The 18,112-nt window shown below is 65.2% G+C and overlaps 1 protein-coding gene across 1 annotated transcript in view; it reads right to left on the bottom strand.

Moving 5' to 3' along the window:
• PLCH2 (phospholipase C eta 2) overlaps positions 1 to 18,112 on the bottom strand; it is a 65,091-nt gene that overhangs the window by 19,227 nt on the left and 27,752 nt on the right. Inside the window, exons 3-5 of the mRNA XM_057305297.1 lie at positions 4,695 to 4,841; positions 2,647 to 2,889; positions 2,310 to 2,440 (exon numbers count right to left, since the gene is read on the bottom strand). Coding sequence (XP_057161280.1) covers positions 2,310 to 2,440; positions 2,647 to 2,889; positions 4,695 to 4,841 — 521 coding nt within the window. The remainder of the gene's footprint in view (positions 1 to 2,309; positions 2,441 to 2,646; positions 2,890 to 4,694; positions 4,842 to 18,112) is intronic.

The raw sequence follows: 18,112 nt of genomic DNA, 5'->3' as shown, positions 1-18,112 counted from the left end.
AGAGAACCAGGGGACCACAGACACCCCCTATCCCTGTGGCCAGTGAGAGGACTGCTCTTGGGAAGGCTGATCTCTACCACGGACGCCTAGCTTGGCACTGAGACAGGCACCCGGCAAGGCCCCAGAGCCTCACTCCAGGACCCCCGCATCCATGCCACAACTGGGACGGGGCAGAGCCACGGGTGCTGGGGCACAGAAGACAACAGACACAGACCACGTGTCTGGAGCTCAGTTTGCGGGCAGCCCTGGGTCTGACAGGATGGCCCAGGCCGGCAGCCCTCCCCAAGGTGTGGCTGGAGCTGGGCAGAGACGCCCATTGCTTTGAGTGTCCAGCCCGCGGGGTGATTTGGTCTCCCACCCCGTTCCGTGCTGGGTGGTACAGCCAGGAATCCAGGGCAGGGTGGCTGCCCGTTCTCCGTTCAGCTGCCAGCCCTCAGGGCGAATGAAAACATTCTACGAGGATGAGACCCAAAAGCACAGACCTGGCCCTCAGCCCCAGATGTGCCCCCCGAAGGAGTCCCTCGGCTGCTCTTTCTGCACAGTCACCACGGCGGGTGAAGGCACGCTCAGCCTGGAGCCACTCTGAGGGCCGTCCGAGGGCCACGCTGGGCCTAGCCTGCACTCCGCTGTTATCTCAGACTTCGTGAAACTGTTCAAGGCACTCTTTACCCCGACACAAGTCTCTCCTTTGATCAGGGACTTCCAGGTGGTGGGAACAATCTTGAGATTTCTCGACAACCCAATTGACGCTAATGGGCAGAGCTGCTCTGCCTGGCGGGGAGTCAGCCCCCCTTCCCTGGGCTCCAGGGCGCTGGGAGGGTGGCCACGAAGATGGCCAGGGAGGCCCAGGCTCTCGGGGACTACTGTGGACACAGCTGGTTGGGTCTGAGCTGCCCAGGGTCTGGGGTCCACAGCTCCAGGCCAACGTCAACTCCCCACCCCTGCTGCTCACTTCCCTCTGCAGCCAGCCCGGAGCCCAACCCCCTGCAGGCCCCAGGCTGCACGGTCTCCCCACTGCTCTGGGCCGCCTCAAGAGGATCTGGTCAGAGCCCAGACTCAGCCAAGCCAGGGGCGGGTCAAAGGGTTCTGTAGGGGACCCCTGTGCCCAGAGACTGCATGAGAGGCCCAGTGTCCCTCCAGGAGGCGCAGGCAGGCATGGACTCCCCAGGGCTCCCAGCACTCGTGCATCTTCAAGCCAGGACTTTGCACTGGACCTTCAGGCCCTGGGAGCCTGTGTGCTCTCGTGCCCCATTCTGCGAGGGTACGATCCTCTCCTCCCACCTCTGAGGCCAGGCTGGACCCTGAGTTCTAAGCCAGCCAATTGCCTGGCCCCTGACAGCCTCACCAGTCTGGAAGAGCCCCGTGCCCCAGAGCTGTCCCCAGAGGTAGGGTCGGCAGGGTACAGGTGGGGGGCTGATCTTTAGGCCTGAGCCATCTGTCAGCTCCTCACTGCCCAGGTAGGCTCTGTCCCCGTGGGGGCCTCCAGGAGGGGCCCTGTGAGCCCCCCTAGTCCTTGGCCAGCAGCCCAAGGGCCTCCCCCTCGCCCTTTCATTCATACACAGACCCGTGTGCTCTGAGCTGCAGGTTCCCCTCACTCCCGCCAAGTGCCAGCACCTGTCTGTCCTGAGAGCACAGGTGAAGTCCCAGGGGCCATGCCTGGCAGAGCAGTTGGCTCTGTGTGTGTATATGTGTGTGTGTGTGTGTGTGTGTGTGTGTGTGTGTGTGTGTGTGTGTATGAGAGAGAGAGAGAATTATCTTTCCAGGCTGCCCCCCAGGAGCTGGGTTCGCCTGCCCATCACCCCACAAAGCAGGGCCCACTGATGCCACCTTTGCTCCCCGCCGCACCAGCAGGGGTTCCGGAGAGAGAGAAACTAATTACGGACAATAAAGCCTGCCTCTTGGAGGACAGACGCATTTTCATAACTCCTCACACCAGGCTGGTTGGAACCGGGAGGCTGCATGGGGAGGGGGGCACCGTGCCGGGCAGTCCAGGGGAGGACAAGAAAACGGGGTGCAGCCTGCTTTGGGTGGCTTCCCTCAGTGACCAGATGCCTGCCCCGAGTGCCTCCCCCACCAGCCCAGGGAGGGCCCCCCAGCAGCTGCTGCGGCCGCGCCCCGCATTGGAGCAATCAGCCCTCCGCCGATGCAGGGTGCTGGGCGAGCTGCCCCCCACCATCTACCGCAGGCCCCGCCGGGACTTCCCGCAGCTCCAACGGGGCGGCTTCCCTGCAGACACGCCTGCGGCCCCGCAGTGCCTGTGCTCGGGGCGCCACCGCGCCGGCCTGCACCTGCAGGGGGGCCCGCCTCACCTTGAACATCTGCTTCACCCTCTGCCGGGGAAGGTTCACGTTCAGCTTGTGCAACAGCTGCAGAACCTCGCCGATGCTCAGGCTCCCGTCCCCATTCTTGTCGGCTTCGTCGAACGTCTGCTTCAGCCACTTTAGGGCCGAGTTAGGGACCAACACGGCTCCAGCGGGGCCAGCCACACCCACCCCCACCGCAGGGGCAGGGAGGAGGGGAGGCCCCCAGCCCAAGCACGCCTTCCCTCTTCTCCTTCCCCAAGTGGGTGACCCCGCCAGGGGCAGGAGAACCCCAGCAGGGTGGGTAGCTCGTCCCTGAGGTCCGCACCCCGAGACCAAGGATATTGGTCCCTCGTGCGCTGGCGGCGGGCCAGGCTGTCCTCGTCGCTGATGCCCGCCATGAGGTAGCGCAGGCCCGTGACCCAGGTGCGCGCCTCATCCCCACTGGGCGAGACCAGGTCCAGAGACTCCCGGTGGCTCCCGTGGTAGATGCTGAAACAGCAGTTGGGGTCGAAAATGCCATCGGGGTAGCGCTGGAAGATCTCAGACTGCCGCCCTTCGCTCACCTCCTGGATGGAGTCGATGGAGACTGCGGGGGGCGGGGCACCAGTCACAGCCCGCCCTGGGCCTGGGGCCCCACCCGCTGCAGCAGCTCAGCTCAGAGGGACAGGAGAGGCCAGGCTGGGGAGAGCTGGGGAAGGCTATTTCAAGGGACCCGCAAAAGTACAAACGTGCTCAGGCCGGGGATCCCACACCTCCCTGCTCTGCTCTGACCCTGAGGTCTACTCCCCACTTCCTTTGGGTGCGAAAAAGGCTCACACACTCTCCCAGAGGGAGGGGGCTTCCTCCCCCTTGTTAGCAATCCCAGGCACGTGACCTCTGCACCCAGCCTGAGCCCGAGGCTGCAGAGCGAGGTTTCATTACTGGACCCAGCACCCGGGGCTCCACAGAGCCTCCATTCAGAATCTGAATTAGGCCCAGCCGATGACTCAGGAAAGTGTCTTTAGGGTCTGTTCCCGCACGTGTGGTAGGGTCCCTCTCAGCACACCGGGCACAGGTAGCCAGCGTCCCCTCTGGGAGCCAGGCACCGGGGCTGGGCCCCCAGCAGTGCACCCCCATCCAGCTCTCACTGCTTCCTACCGCTCTGCCCGGCGGGCTCTGTGCCCTTCTGGGGGTCATCCTGTCCAGGGCACAGATGGTGGGGCTTCCCCATCCGTGCAGTGAGGGGTGGGCTCACCCCTCTGTCCTCTGCTCCCACACCCTGAGCTCCCAGGCATGCAGAACCCACCCACCTGGGGAGGGGGTCTGCCCACCTCTCTTCTCCAGCTCCCTAGGTGCATGCAGGTGCCTGGCAGGGGTGGAGGGGTTCTGGGCCTCCAGACTTGGGGGAGTGATAGGGAACAGCTGCCCTCCGTTCCTCCCTCCTGGGTATCCTCCAAAGCCAGTCAGCTCTAACCGGCACACTCACCCCTCCCCGCCCGCAATCCTGGCCTGCCTATCTCTGCCCTATCGCCCCTCTCCACGAGGAGCCTCCATGACCCCACCGCCCTGTCCCCTCTCTTTCCATCCTCTGTGTTTCCTTCGGTGCTCAGCTGGACATGAATTTGCCCTGTTGTGAGGTGCTATTGCCCACCTCATGCTCGAACCCAGTACAGGGAACAGTGCTGTATACAAGCAGGAACCCCAGCGAGCACAGGGGCTCCACCTCCCCGGGCCCAGAGGGCAGTCCCAGCCCTCTCCACCAGGATGCTCTCCAGGGGCCTCTGCAGCACGGCTCTCTCCCAGGCCCCATGGCAGCGACAGTGCCCTTGGCAACTGCTGGGCCGAGGCCCTACCCTGGAACCCCTGGGTCTCTCCTGGCCCGTGAGGACTCTGACGTGTCCCTTCCTGCCTCTCAGCCTGGTCCCTGCCATGCCCTGCTCAGAGAGCAACCTCGCCCTTACCCCTGCACGAACCCTCCCGGCTCCAGGCAGCCCCGCAGCCCTCCGCCCCAGGCTGCCTGAGCTAACCCCGGGCACCGAAGCCTGGCCCTCGGTGTGCCCAGCGGGGGTGTCTCTCTCTCTGTTTCTGGGAGGCCTCATCTCCCAGCTGGACTGAAGGTCCGTTTGCCTCTCCGCCCATCCCAGACCCAGCCCAGGAAAGGGTGCTCCGTCCCCAGAGTCCTCTAGGGCTCTGCCAGGCAGGTGCAAGGCCAGTGCCCTGAAGGGCATGGGGTCCTGACTCTTCCCCACCTGGCGTCCAGAGGTCACCTCAAAACTCCAAGGCCACTGGACCCATGTGTCAGGCCCAGAGCCCCCTGGAGATTTCAAGGGCTCAGGCTCTGGCTGCCCCCCGAGCTGCCCCACAGCTGCTCAGGGGCCTCCCCGCTGCTCCCCCCAAGGCTGCCCCACTCACTCTTAGCCTTCTCATTCTTGCGTGAGGGCCGCCAGCGGATGCAGGAGCGATGCTCGTCCAGGAAGTAGAAGCGGACCAGGCCCTTGGAGCTGCCTCGGAGCTTCAGCATCTGGGTCCCCGCCTGCATAGCACTCATGCATCTCTCCACTGGACGTCCACGCAGACAGACCGCACAGAGAGAGACGGGGCACCGTGAGTGCCAGGCCAGCCCTACCCCTTTCTCCCACGTGCTTCAGGGGCACAGGGACCTCCCACACACCCACCTCCTGGCCGACTAGGGGGGCGGGCTCCACCCCCAGGTGCTGGCCTGGGTCACAGGCCCCACCCGAGGCACTGAGGCTGCCCAGCCCGGCTGCAGCCACCCCCAACTGGCCTGGGCCAGGTGCAGTCCCAGGCGGGACGCAGGGCCTTCACAGCCTTGCTTTCCTTTGCTCCGGCCACCGGCCCGCCCACCCTCTGCCAGCGCCAGTGACCGCCATGACCGCCCCGCAGTCTGTGACACCCTCTCAGGGGCTGCTGTGCAGTGAGGCCTCCGTGCCAGGCACAGGGCAGGTCCCTGGTGGGCAGCTGGCAGGTCGGGAGCTCTCCTGAGAGCCTGCACCCCCTTCCTGTGGCCTTCAGGAAAGCCGCCCTCGTCCTCCACGCGGCAAGGGCGACTCAGCGCAGTCTACCCCTGGAAGCACAGAGGGGGGCTCTGGGAGGCCGGCGCCGGGGGGTAGGGGGGCAGCACCAGCCTCCAGCTTCCCCCAGCATTCCTCCCCTCTCTTCCTCACCCTGTCCCCCTGGCCTCCTGTTTGCAGCCTGCATGTCTCCCAGGTCCCGGGGTTGGGGGGCTCCCCGCCAGGCCAGCAGCCCCCTGGGGCTTGAGAGAGGCCCAAGGATGGGGTCAGGTGTGGCCCCCAACCCCCTCACACCTACTTTCAGAAAGCCCAGGACTCAGAGGTGCCATTTGCTGAAGCATCAAGTGATTACCCCCCACGAGACCCACCGAGTGAGGGACCCTCGAGGGTGTGGTAGAGGCCCCTGCCGGCCGGACAAGCCCAGCCAGGGAGGACTCCCTGGAGGAAGCCAATCCCTGACCCTGCCCTGCAGGGGGAGGGCCCACAGGGAGGCCGGGCTCCCGGTGAGGACACAGGTGGGGCTGCTGGTATGCAGGAGCGGAGGGATGAGGCAGGGGTGGCCCAGAGGCCCGGAACAGGTTCCAAAGGCGGCACCTGGACCAGGCCCGTCTTTCAGCTGCAGCAGAGACCCAGGGGGCACGCAGCCCCTATGGGGCCTTCCACAGGCCAGCCCTGCCAACACAGACGCGTAAGCTTCCCGTCACCTCCCAGGCAGGCCTCGACCCCTCCACACCCGAGTCTCACACTGGCGAGGGCCATTCTGCCCACCTCCGAGGGCTTCCATGTCCTGCACATGCTGCCTCCAGCCCACAGGGGCTGAAGGTGCCACTGCCCCCCAGAGTGCCAGGGACCCCTCAGCAAAAGCTTTAGAGCCACCTGAGTGCCCAGCCAGGGTCCTGCCCCCAGTCCCTCCCTGACCCTGACCCCCACCCACCCACCCCACTGCCTGCCTGGTGTTTAGCCTCCAGGCCCCAGGGCGGGGGAGGGGCGGTCAGAGGGGCCAGCTGGGGTGCTGATGGAGTCCCATGACCCCCAGAGGGAGACCTGAGGGACAGGAGGTTACAGGTTTCCTTGGAAGGAGGAAGGCCTTGCACACCCCCAGAAGTAGCCCCCACCCTCCTGGCCCCAGGGGCTGTGGGGCTGGGCGGACCTCTAGCCCAGGAGCAGTAGGCCTGTCCTAGGCCCTCACAACCAGGCAGGGCTGCCCCCTTACCTAGTGGGCCAAGCTGCCACGGTGGGGACACGGCCACGCTCGCTCCGACCCAGAGGAGGGCCTCCGCCAGGCAGCCCACCGCTCCCCCGGTCCGGCTGGGGGCAGACGGCCAGGGGACTGACATGCTAACGATGGCCAGGGGTGGCTCCCAGAGGCCAGAGAGGGCCAGTGTCCCCCACCCCACCTCAGCAGCAGGTCAGGCAATGGCAGGTGTCACAGAGGCTCCATGGGCCCCCCTTCTCTCTTCTGCTTCTGCCTCCTCCTCCTGACAGCCCTTCGAGGCCCCTGCAGGGCTGCTCCCAAGCACCTCTGGCATTGGCCCAACTGTCTCCTGCAGTCCAACATGGCCCCCAGGCCAGCCTGCCCACCCAGCAGGGCCACGAAGGATTCCCCAAAGAAGCAGCGTCCCAGAGTGTGAGGGCAGGGGAGCAGCGCCTCTGCCCGCCCCGCCCATCCTTTGCCCAATCCCCTGGACTAATCCAGCCTGGCTCCAGCCCAGCTGGCCAGAGGATTTAGGCCAAGGGAACTCCCAGCTGGAGACCAGGAAGGCACTGGGCAGGTGGCAGTGTCGACGAGGACCCAGGACACCAGCCCCCACGTCCTGGCTGAGCAATGACAGCCAAGATAGAGGTGGTCACCCTGGGGACCCAAAGAACACTGCTGTAAGGCCTGGGGTGACAGTCCTCATGGGACCACCCACCATCGCCCCACCATCCTCCCCATGCTGGACTCAAAGGCTGCCGCCACTTCTCCATCCTGGCCTGAGCCCCCGGAGAAGCCCCTACTCCTAACCCCACATCTCCTGCACCTACCGGGGGCTCTGAGGGGTTCCTGCAGTCCCCGGGGGCAGGGGTGAAAGGGGACGGGAGCAGCAGCACCCAGCCCTCTGTGTGCTGACCCAGAGCTGAGCTGGGCCCCTCTCCACTACACCTCGAGCATGGAGGGAGGGTGTGGGTCCCCAGGCCTGGGTCTAGCGCTCCCATTTCCTCACCCGGCTCCAGGCCCCTGGCTGTGCAGCCTCGGTTCCCAAGGGCCAGCCCCTCGGCCTGACCTCTCTGGGCAGTGGCGGCCCACTGCCCTGGGCACATTCAACACCAAGTCCTGCCCCGTGGCTGGGCTGCTCTGGGCCTCCTCATGACAGACCTGGCCTAGGGGAGGAGAGCCGGGCCCGGGGAGCACCCGCTCACCCATCTGCTGACCGGACGCAAGGCCCAGACAAGGACAGTCCTCAGGGTGGCTGACCACACTCCGGGCAGCTCTGGGGTATGAGGAGGACAGCCAGGCAAAGAGAACAGAGAGGGGACAGGCCAGCCTGGCAGACAGGTGACGCGTGCCCTGAGGGGCAGAACCCCACTGCAGCCGGCTGCCGTGAGGGCTGGGGCCCAGTTCTGCCACTGGGCCCGTGAGCCCCTAGCCCGCCCTGCACCCCCTGCCCCAGCACCACAAGAACAGCCCCGGGCCTAGCCGTGCTGCGCTGAGACAAGGACGGTCACCCTTCCATCCCCAGCGCAGAGGAGAGGAGCCAGGACCCGAACCCAGGAGAGCTGGTCACAGCAGGTGCTAGAGGCCAGGCAGCCTGGTCCAAGGTCGGAAAGGGTGGGAGGCCGCAGGCCATGAGGAGACAGCGATGGGCATCCTGGGTTGACCACAGAGAGCCAGGGCCCCACCTGACCAGACCCAACATAGTCGACGCAAAGCCAAACGCCAGAACCTGATTAAGAGCCTTGGCCAGAGCGGTGCTGACTCGGTCCCTTGCAGGGTGTCGTGTGGAATTAGAGTAGGAACCTGTCAGCTTCTGGAATGGGAAAGGGAGTGGGTCCTGGGCCTCCTTTGGAAGATAGGGGCTGCCGGAGCCCTGATAGCCTCTGCATGACTTGGGGGAGAGGCTCAGAGCGGGGCAGGGGGACCAGAAACCCCTGGGGAGCATCAGGACCAGAGTGGGGACCAGGACATAGGTCTGAGGGTGGTCCCCACTCCCCCCCCCCTTGTCCTATGTTACTGCCTCCATCCCATCAGCTGCTCCTCCCCGACACTGGGCCCTTCCCTCCTGCCTCAAAGCCTAGAGCTCTTGAAACCCGGTTACGCCTGATCGCACCCGCTCCTCTTTCCTCCCCCAAGCCTGGCCCCACTCTGGGGATGGTCTCACCTCCCGACCCCCCAAAAGCTCCCTGTGCCAGCCGCACCTGCCCTCTTCAGGTCATGCGCTTGGGCTCTCAGCTTAGGTGACCCGTTCTGCCTGGGTAGGGGGTGCACTTGGAGGCACCTGCACCCCAGACCCCTTAAGTCCTCCTCAGCCACCCCAGGGTGTGGTCCTCTGCTGACCGGGCGGAGGAAGGTCCCATTAATCCAGCCTGACGAGGGGCTGTACCAGCGAAGGCCCTCTGCTGCCTGGAGACCCTGGTAACCGCCATCCCCCCTCTGATACTCCATGAGGCAGGTGGACACAGATCTGTGGCCCCTCGTGCAGAGCCGGGGTGCCCCAGGGCCATAGGGCACCACGGGGGAGGAGCTCCTGGCTCCAGGGGTGCCCATGCTGCCCCACAGTGCCGCTGAGCATGCCGGGTACGTGCAAAGGCCAGGCCCCAGGTGACTGCCAAGCTGGGCTTGAACCCAAGACAGGCCCTGAACCCCGATGGCTCAGTCCCCCTCACCAGGAGGTGAGCCTCCTCCCTTCCCACCCTCTCCCACAGGGGCTGAGCCCCGGCTCTCAAAAGGAAGGGACAGCAGCACCCAGGAGAACCAAGCACAGAGCAGGGGGGCCACACCAATCCCCATGTCCACATGTGGTCCCCTGAGCCAGCCCCCACCTGCTCCCTTGGGGTCACCTGAGAAAACCCCCACCCCAGTGCTGCCTGGGAGCAAACCCAGGCCCACAGCCAGAGGGACAAGAGCCCAGCTGCCCCAACGATGGGGCCACAGAGGGGCCCCGGGCTGGGCTCATTCCACCCCCACCTGGTACACCCCACCACCCGGCCCGGCTCCCACCCCGCCTGCCCGTGTGAGCACCAGCCACCCCGAGCACCCTGACCCCAACCTCGGTCCATGCCCTCGGTCAGCCAGACCGGGAGGCCAGCAGATGCGGCCTCCAGGCCCTCGAGCCAGCGTACACCTGTCCGACAGGCTGTCGGTGCAGGCCGGGGCAGCTGGGGGCCAGTTGGGGGCCAGCAGCCCTGGCCAGGAAGGGGCAGGAGGCCTCCCTCAGGCCCCTTGCTCCTCAGGCCTGCCCCACACACGCCCCTGCTGGCCCTCAGTGTCGGGAGCTGAGCTCTTCCCCCAGGACCCTCACGGCTGCCTCGCGGCGGCCTGGTGAAACCACATGCGCCGATCTGCACGCTCCTGAGGTGGGCAGCGTCACCCCGTCCGGTCCTGCTGCGTCCCTGCACCATCCGGGAGCGGCCCACATCAGACACTCAAACGTGGGCGAGCGCAGCCTGGGCCCCCATTGCCGAGGACACCAAGCCAGCCCCAGGAGGTGACAGGAGCCAATGGCTGGCATGGCCATCAGAGGCCGTCCAGTGGCCATCCAGCCCTCTTGGGCTTGGCCAGCACCCGGCAGTGTCGGAGCCTCCAGCAGCAGTCCTAGAGGAGCCTGGCACAGGGGTGTGCCCAGCACAGACGGAGGACAGGCAGGGCCACCTCCCCAGGGGCTCCAGCCCCAGGGACACCCCAGACGACAGGGGCCGTGGCCTCCTCAGCTCAGGCCTGCCCCATGGCTGAACTGCTGACCCAGATGGCCCGCCCTGGGCAGTTGCCGGGAAGCAGAGTCTGAGGGTGGCCCGTCTCCATGCCTCAGTCTTCCCATTTGTCTAAGATCCCCTCAGCCCCTCACTCCTTTCTTTCTCTAGTGGCTCCAGGACACCGGCCGTGGCTGCTCCAAGGGGGAAGCATCCTTGCCAGGAGAAGGTGGGTAGCACCAACCTTTGCTTTTACCGTGGACCTTGACCCCGTCCTCACACAAGAGGCAGGAAAAGGCCAGGGGCCGTCAGCATCTCCTCCTCTTCCCTGGGAAGCCTAGAAAATCAATGGGCTCTTCCAACAAAACCCACAAATGACGTTCGAAGGCTTCCCTGCGTGAGCACACGCACACGCTGTAGGGCCCCTTCCACAGGGGGGTGCAGGCACGGGCCCAGGCCCCTACTCACTAGCCCCCTCCTTGAGCAAACGTACACAGGGGCCAGGGCGTGGGGCACACGCTTCCCACCTCCCTGAGCCCCCTGGCCAGGCCATCTCCTCTCCACTTCTTCGCCTTTTTGAAGGATCTTCAAGCAAGCCCTTCCCGTGTCCATGTTACTCAGAATGGGCAGCAACAGCAGGACATATGGCCGGACCCCTGAGCCTCCACAGTGCTCCACGGGGTCCTCAGCCCCCCGTCTGTCGCCCTGAGCGACACCTCTGCTCTCTGCTGGGGCCGGCTCCGCATGCAGTAGGCGCTCAGACTGCCATCGCAGGGAGAAGAGGAAGAGGTCAGCGGGCCCCAGCTGCTGCGCCGGGCTCCCGTGCGCACCCACGGGGGATCGGCCCGGCCCCTGGCCAGCGCCTTGCAGGAGGGAGGGACAGGCCCACACACATATGGTGGAGATTATTTAAACGTCTGAGAAGCAGCTCGTGCCCCCCTCCCCCTGAGCGTCTGGGCGCCTCCTCCCAACTATTTTTATTTTATCAGGGAGTGTGCGTCGGCTCCCTCAAGCCCCCCCTGCCCAGGCAGGACTCCAGGGTGACTGTGCCTAGTGCCCAGGGGCACGGAGCCAGTGCTGGCCTGAGGGTCTCCGTGAGGGCGGGGGACCCTGGGGGACGGTCGGCTGGGTCGGCCAGGCCCAGGGCTGGCCCCAGACAAGCCTGGAGGAGGGCTAGGGGCTGGGGGCAGGGGAGAAGCGGAGGATGGAGGTCCATGCTAGACACCCACCCTGCCAGGATATGCCTTCTTCCTCCCGTGCGGCAGATGGCCCAGCCTTCCAGCAGGAGCCTGAGGGTTTTGTGGGCAGGGGGCCTGGCCCCACACATCAGCCAGCTGAGAAGCAAGGAGGACCCAAGGGAGTCCTGGGGGCAGACCCGTCAGACGTTGCTCTGCCCCTTTGGTCGGCTTCTGCCCTACCCCACCCTTTCCCGGCCCGTGCACTCAGACCCCAGGGAGCCAGGGCAGCAAGCATGGCAGGGGGCGGGGGGGGGGGACGTGCTCCAATGGCCCCCTGCCCCATCCACCATGCCACTGACCAGCCCCAGGCCTGCAGCTTCCTCCCACAGGAGCCCCTGGGTACTCATGCTTCTGGGCAGGGGGCAGCAGCAGCTTGGCCCGTTCCTAGCAGGTGACACAAGCTCCTGCCAGGACCAGGCCTGAGGGAAGGCCAGCAGGAACTTTCTCTGAGTCACCTGATTGGGTGTGAGGCACAAGCAGCCCCTAGATGGCCCAAGCTCCTGCAGCAGTGCGCATAGTGGACTAGATGGTGTCCAGTGCCCAGTGCCCTCCTACTGGAGAAGCCCCTTCCCATGCACTGGGCCACCACGCCATCGCCAAGGCTGCTGAGCACCGTGGGGACCCGCGGTCTTCAGCGCAGTGGGGTCCCAACGTCCTGCTCTCCTCTGCCTGCCCAGCAGAGCCCAGGGCCTGCTCACGCCAGCCTCACTGAGGGTCCTTCCCGGAGCGGCCCCCCTCCTGCCCCCTCCTGTCTCAGCAGCCCCCAGCTCAGCCACAGTGGTGGCTTTAATCACATGGGACAGTCGTGTGGGGAGAGGACTCTATTAATAGCCCATCCACAGCGTCTTGCCTTCACAGGTGCCCTGGGTCGTGTGTTCTGGGGCTCCGGTCCCAGGCCCCCACCCTCAGCTCCCATGCACTGGCTCAGCAGAGGCTGGGAGGGGGCATCCGACCATCACACACCCACCTCGGCCTGGGCTCCCTGGAGGCAGGCACCCAGCTTTGTGGGCTTTCTGTGATGGCCCGACCCCCAGGGAGCCCCTGGCAGTGGCCGGGGAAGCAGAGACAGACTCATAGTGGCTCTGGGGGTGGGGGCATGTTCCTGAAAAGTCACCAGATGGAACCAGGGCTGCCTGCTGGGAGGAGAGGAAACTCCTGCAGGTTGAGGGAGGGGTCCCCCCTGCATTGGCCAACCGGCCCTGTCCCCACCCCACACCCACCTGGGCCTGCGCGGGAGGCAAGTGGCAGCTGGCGGGGCTGGACGGTCGCCGGCAGAGCGGGCACAAAGCCACAGAGCCGACAGGAAACAGAAGAAGGGTGAGCTGTGGACTCATCCCCAGGCCCGGCTGAGCCTCCTGGCCAGGGCGGCTTCCTCGAGAGCCCAGGGCCCTCGGGTGCCTTGAGGACTGTCCAGAAACAGCCGGGCTTTCCCAGCTTGACTTCCTACAGTCCCCTCTATCTTGTGAGGGACCCCCATCCTGCTCCCCTGTGTGGGCTGGGCCAGGGCCCCTGCAGGGTAGGGTGGAGCCCTCCCTGAGCGTCACCCTGACTCCCCTCGGTGCTGCCTCCACATGCCAGCCGCTGACCTGGGACGGAGCTCAAGAGGGGCCGCCTGCACCGGCCAGTGGTCAGCTCCACCCATGGCTTGAACGACAGGGGAGTTTCCAAAGGTCAGCAGCGCAACAGACCGGGGCCAGGGCCTGCCTGGGCCAGGGTGATTTACGATCTATGTGGAACCGAGACCAGCAGGACTCACGTGCACTCCGAGAGCAGCTTCCTTCTCTCTATTACTGACTGTCCGGCCCATGAGGCCCCAACCTGGGATCCACCCAGGCTGGCTGCCCCTTACTGGTATGGAGGCCCATTGGGGGGCTGCCCAAGTGGGCAACTTCCTCCCCCTCCAGCTCTCCAAGAGCCAGAACGAACACATCCTGTCCTGGAAAGGGTGTCTGTGTCCCTGCCTGAGGGGCCCGCTCCCACTGGCCTTTCCCACACAGGAAGTCCGTCCAGCCGGCAGAAGCCCACGTCTGCTGGAAGCAAAGTCCCAGGAAGAAAAAGACACTTCTGATTACTCATGCCTCCTTGATGCCTCTACCCCCCGACAGCCCTCAAGGAGCGCAGAGCTGACCTCTGCACGAGAGAGGGCCCTCAGCACCCCTCACGTAGGCCCTGCCCCGGGAGAGGGGCGCTTCCCCACAGGGCCCATCCACTGGCTTTCCAGGAGAAGGTGCCAGGAGCATGGAAACCACGCCATCAGCTCATTAGCTGTACAGATGGAGGGCCGGACCCAAGACTCCAGCCCATCTGCTCCGTCCTCAGCTGCACATTTGAGACTGTTCTCTCCCGGGGGGGGGGGGGGGAAGCACACTCACCCCAGCCATGCCACCCCCCTCCCCTCCCAAGACCAGGGCCCTTCCCTTGCTGGCTGCACACCCTGGGTGTGTCGGGCCTCCCTGGACCCTGGGAGCTGCCAGGCCCCACTCCGTTCACAGGCAGGCATCCTGCAGCCCGCGGTTCTGACCAAGTCTGGCTGTTGATTCCTCAGAGCTCTCTGCAGGGCAGATGGGCAGGAATGTGCTCAACCAGCCTCTCCCCAGGGACCACCCATCACGGGAGCCCCGTCCCACCCTGGCGTGGGGGCTGTGGTCATCGGGTGGTCACCGGGTCATCAGTGAGTGGCCCAAGCACGCAGCCAAGCCAGCAGTGTCTGCTGTGCCGGCCCATCTCCACCTGCCCCACTGTCCTCCCGTCGTAGAGGGCACCTCAGTGGGGGGGGGCGGGGAGGGGACAAGCATTCCCGAAGCATCCTCACATACAGGACACACGCTGCCCACAGCCGCCCTACGAAGGCACCTCCATGCTATCCCTCTCTTACACAAGAGAGTCAGAGAGGGTGGGAGCCTTGCCTGTGGTCACACAGCTCACCCAAGGCACCTGCGGGGTCTCACCCTCAGTCTAGCCGGCAGTGATGACCCTGCTCCCACACATGCTCTCCAAGGCCGCACAGTCCCTCCCCTGTGTCCATACCAATCAGAGGGCAGGACAAACTGGGTCCAGAACAACCAGGATCCCGACAGATTGCCAGAAGGCAAGCTGTACTGTCCTTGGGGTCTCAGCCCTTAACCAGGAAGTTCTGCGTCTGGCTGCAGTCACTCCAGCTACAGCTGTGGCTCTGGCCCCCTTCCCTCTCTGCTTCTCCCCACACCTGGCCCAGAGCAAGGGCTGCCCTGGGGTGGACTGACACTCTGCCCCTGAGAAGCGCTGCCCCATCTGGTCCCTGCAAGGACAGGCCCTGACCCCCTGCAACCAAGCTCCTTAGTGCCAGGCAGCCCCAGGAGCCTCGGAGGACTCCTGCCACCCCTGTTGATCTCTGCTGTCTGCCCAGGGTAGTGCCCGGGTCCCCAGTTCAGGACAAAGTGACAGATCTGAGCAAGAAATCTCCCATGGGGGGTGCCAGGGCTGGAACTCTGAGGGCTCAGGAAACAAGGGCAGGCCCCCTGGGGATGGCGGCTGCTGCCCCTGTCCATGGTGCTGACAAGTCTCAGGGACACAACCCCCCCACCTCCGCTGCCCTGGATGAGGGGGCGGGAGGGGCTGGAGCAGGCGAGCCCCAGGGTCGCACAGGTCAGGATAACCCAGATCTGCCCCCCCCCAACTGAGGCTGGTATCCCACGGGGCAGACTGGAGGTCAGGAGACTGTCAGCTCGGCTGGGGCTTCTCCTCCCCCCGCCTGTCAGGATTGTCTCCACTTTTTGCAGAGATGCCAGCACAGTGGGGGATGATGTGGGGACAGGGGATGTGCAGGTGTTGCGGGAATGGGACTGTCCCAAAGACCCCTGGGGGAGGGGGTCAAGCCCTGCCCAAGTGGCCTCAGTGGGACACCCGTGGGCAGTTCAGCACCTGACCCTGGCTCCCTGCAGGGGCAGTCACAGCCTCCTTCCTTGAGCCCCTCTGCTCCCTCTTACCTTCATCCCGGCTGAGCCCACCGGGGTCCCCGGGCTCTTCCATGGCCCACGGGTACCACCCCCACCGATACCGGAGTGGCCCAAAGGGGCCCAGGCGGTGTGCCGGCCCCGCGTGTCCCTGCGCCTGAGCGCAAGCCCATGGCCGATCACCGAGTGCTCAGCCCGCCGCTGCTGCCGGGACCGCCCCTCCCGCCGGAGCCCCGCCCTCCTTAACCCTTCAGAGCCCAGCCCCCGCGGTGGGCCGAGGAGGAAGCGTGTGCTGGGTGGGGGGGTCTCAGCCGGCTCAGAGGCGGGGGGGGGCGGGGGGAGACACCCTCAGCTGCTCTGACCTCCCTCCCTCTAGGCCAGGCTTCCCACCAGAGGGGAGAGCAGCACACTCCCCCCAGGAACAAAATGCCCTCAGGATGGCAGCCCCCCAAATCCACAGGGTCCCTCAATCATTACGCACAGCCTCCCCCAGACCCCATGGGCTAGTTCTCTCCAAGGAGGGGCTCCAAGAATGCTCAGTGCTTCAAGGATGGCTAGGGTGACATTTCGCAGGCTTCCTGGCCAGGGTGTATGTGCAGGATGGAAGATGACACTGAGGGTCCAGACCCTTGGCGTCCAAACCCCTCATATGCTCCTTCTCTGCCTCCCCCCACGTGTCCCTCAGGAGGGTCCTGCAGATGTTCCGGGGGTCTGGGGGTCTGCCTGGGCCAAGCAGGGAGCAGTCTGGGGGTGGGGCGTGTGCTGAACGGCTCCCACCCCGTCTGGATCGGCACCTGCCTGCCTCTTCCTGGTGTGTGTTCTGATTCAACCTGCTACATCCAGCATCCGGGAGAAATAACATTTCCCACATCAACGGAAGAGATTTTCATCCCTCATCCTTCGGGTGCTGTTTTGAAAGCTGCCGCTTGTGCCCACAGCCGTGAGGGTGGCCTGGGGAGGTTTATGGAGATGTGGGAGACGGTTGGGGCGGCTGCAGGCGACAGGCCAAAGCAGGAGGACGGGAGCTCCTTGGGGCTCCCTGAGCTGCTGCCACCCCATGGTGTGATTGCCTCCTGCCAGGCCAGGCCCCCAGGTGTGGAGGGGAGTGAGACACACGAGCTGTCACCACCGCCACCTGGATCCTGCCCAGGGAAGGCCACAGGGCTGCTGCCCAGCTCCCTTAAAGGGGCAGCCTTTTTCCCTTTGATGCCGCTGCTGGAACCCTAGCCCTTCCGCCAAAGCGGCCACTGCCTGGGCTCTGGGGATCTGCCCTTATGAACTTGACTCTGTGACTCTTGTGTCCACACGAGTCATGTGTTCATCGAGCACAGCTGGGGTCCCTGAGCCTGTGGCTACTGGGCTGGCAGAGACCCCAAAGGAAGAGGCAGCTTCCTCCCTCTGGCACCAAGTGTGACTGAGGTTCCCCACTGGCCGCAGCGGAGGGGGTCCTACAGCTGAGCGGGGAAGGCTGAGGTGGGGTCTGTCAGGCCAGGAAGAGGGGACCAGAGGTGCCCTGAGGACAGGGAGCAAAGGAGGGAGGGGCCAGTCCAGCGCCCCCACACCTGGGCTTTGCAAGTCCCCTCACACAGTCACCCCTGGGAAAGGGCCCAGCAGCCCCGAAATCTCAGAAGAGGGGAAACTGAGGCAGGGAGCGACAGGAAGAAAGGAGACAGAAGGGAGAGTGGGTGATGGAGAGGAGCACGCAGATGCAGGGTCCCCAGAGAGGGGCCGACTCCCCGGACTGGACAGAAGGAGGTTCTGGTTCAAGTTCAGGTTCTGATGAATAATCCATCGGCATGGCCGGCCCCGCCCGCGCACAGCCTCGAGCTGATTTCCCTCAAGGGGCGGGGCGGGCGGGTGATTACCAGCGGTGATTAAAAGCCGCCTGCTGCACATGTTAATTTGCTTAAGATTCTGATCTCCTAAATCTCCTTTCTGGGCATTTAAGCAAAATTCTGTCTTTGAGAGCATTTGGCCTGGCTGGCAGTGGGTGGGGATGCACGTCTGGAAGAAGGGCCTGCCAGGCCCCCAGGAGTCTCATTTTCTTCTTGTTTGAAGAGGGGGACCGGAATAAACAAATACTGTCAGGTGGGGGAGCTTGATGGGGCCCCTGCCTGAGCCCTTCTCTCTTGGGATGGGGGTGGGGAGCCCATGTTCTGGAGCCTCAACTCTGCCCTCCCAGGCCCCGCTCCTCCCGCCAGGCACACTGCCCTGAGCTGCCCCAGCCCACCACCTCCCACCTCGCTGACTCCCTGCCACCTGCCAGTGCCCACTCCCTGCCTGGGGCCCAGGGGTCGTGCAGAGGGCTTTGCTCCTGCCCGCGTTGCAAGGGCAGGGCTTCCTCAGTCCTAGGGACAGAGCCCAAGCCTAGATGCCCAGCACAGGGGGCCTGCATGTCAAAGCACCCCAGACGATCGTGTCCCACACCCCCTCCCTGGAACTGGGTCCTCGCCTTCCAGATCTCACCTTCCAAACACTGGGCAGGGCAGGGGTCACCGTGAGGCTGGATCTGGCCGTGAGCTCCAGCTGCGTCCATCCTTTGGTTCCCAAACCTTGCCAGGAGAAGGCCAGCCTGTGCCCCAACACAGGGGGACCAGCCTGGACTGTGGGCCCCGGGCAAAACTCATCCCCCTTCGTGCCTCGGTTCCTCATCTGTGCCATGCTCACAGGAGTGGGCTCCACAGCGGGCAGCCACTCACAGTCTGCTCATCAGCTACAGCCGCACCGGGGCCAGCCGAGCC

Source organism: Ursus arctos, unplaced genomic scaffold, assembly GCF_023065955.2.
Source record: "Ursus arctos isolate Adak ecotype North America unplaced genomic scaffold, UrsArc2.0 scaffold_32, whole genome shotgun sequence".
Lineage (NCBI taxonomy): Eukaryota > Metazoa > Chordata > Mammalia > Carnivora > Ursidae > Ursus > Ursus arctos.
The sequence above is the reverse complement of the archived record's forward strand: the minus strand, read 5'-3'. Positions and strand labels throughout refer to the sequence as shown.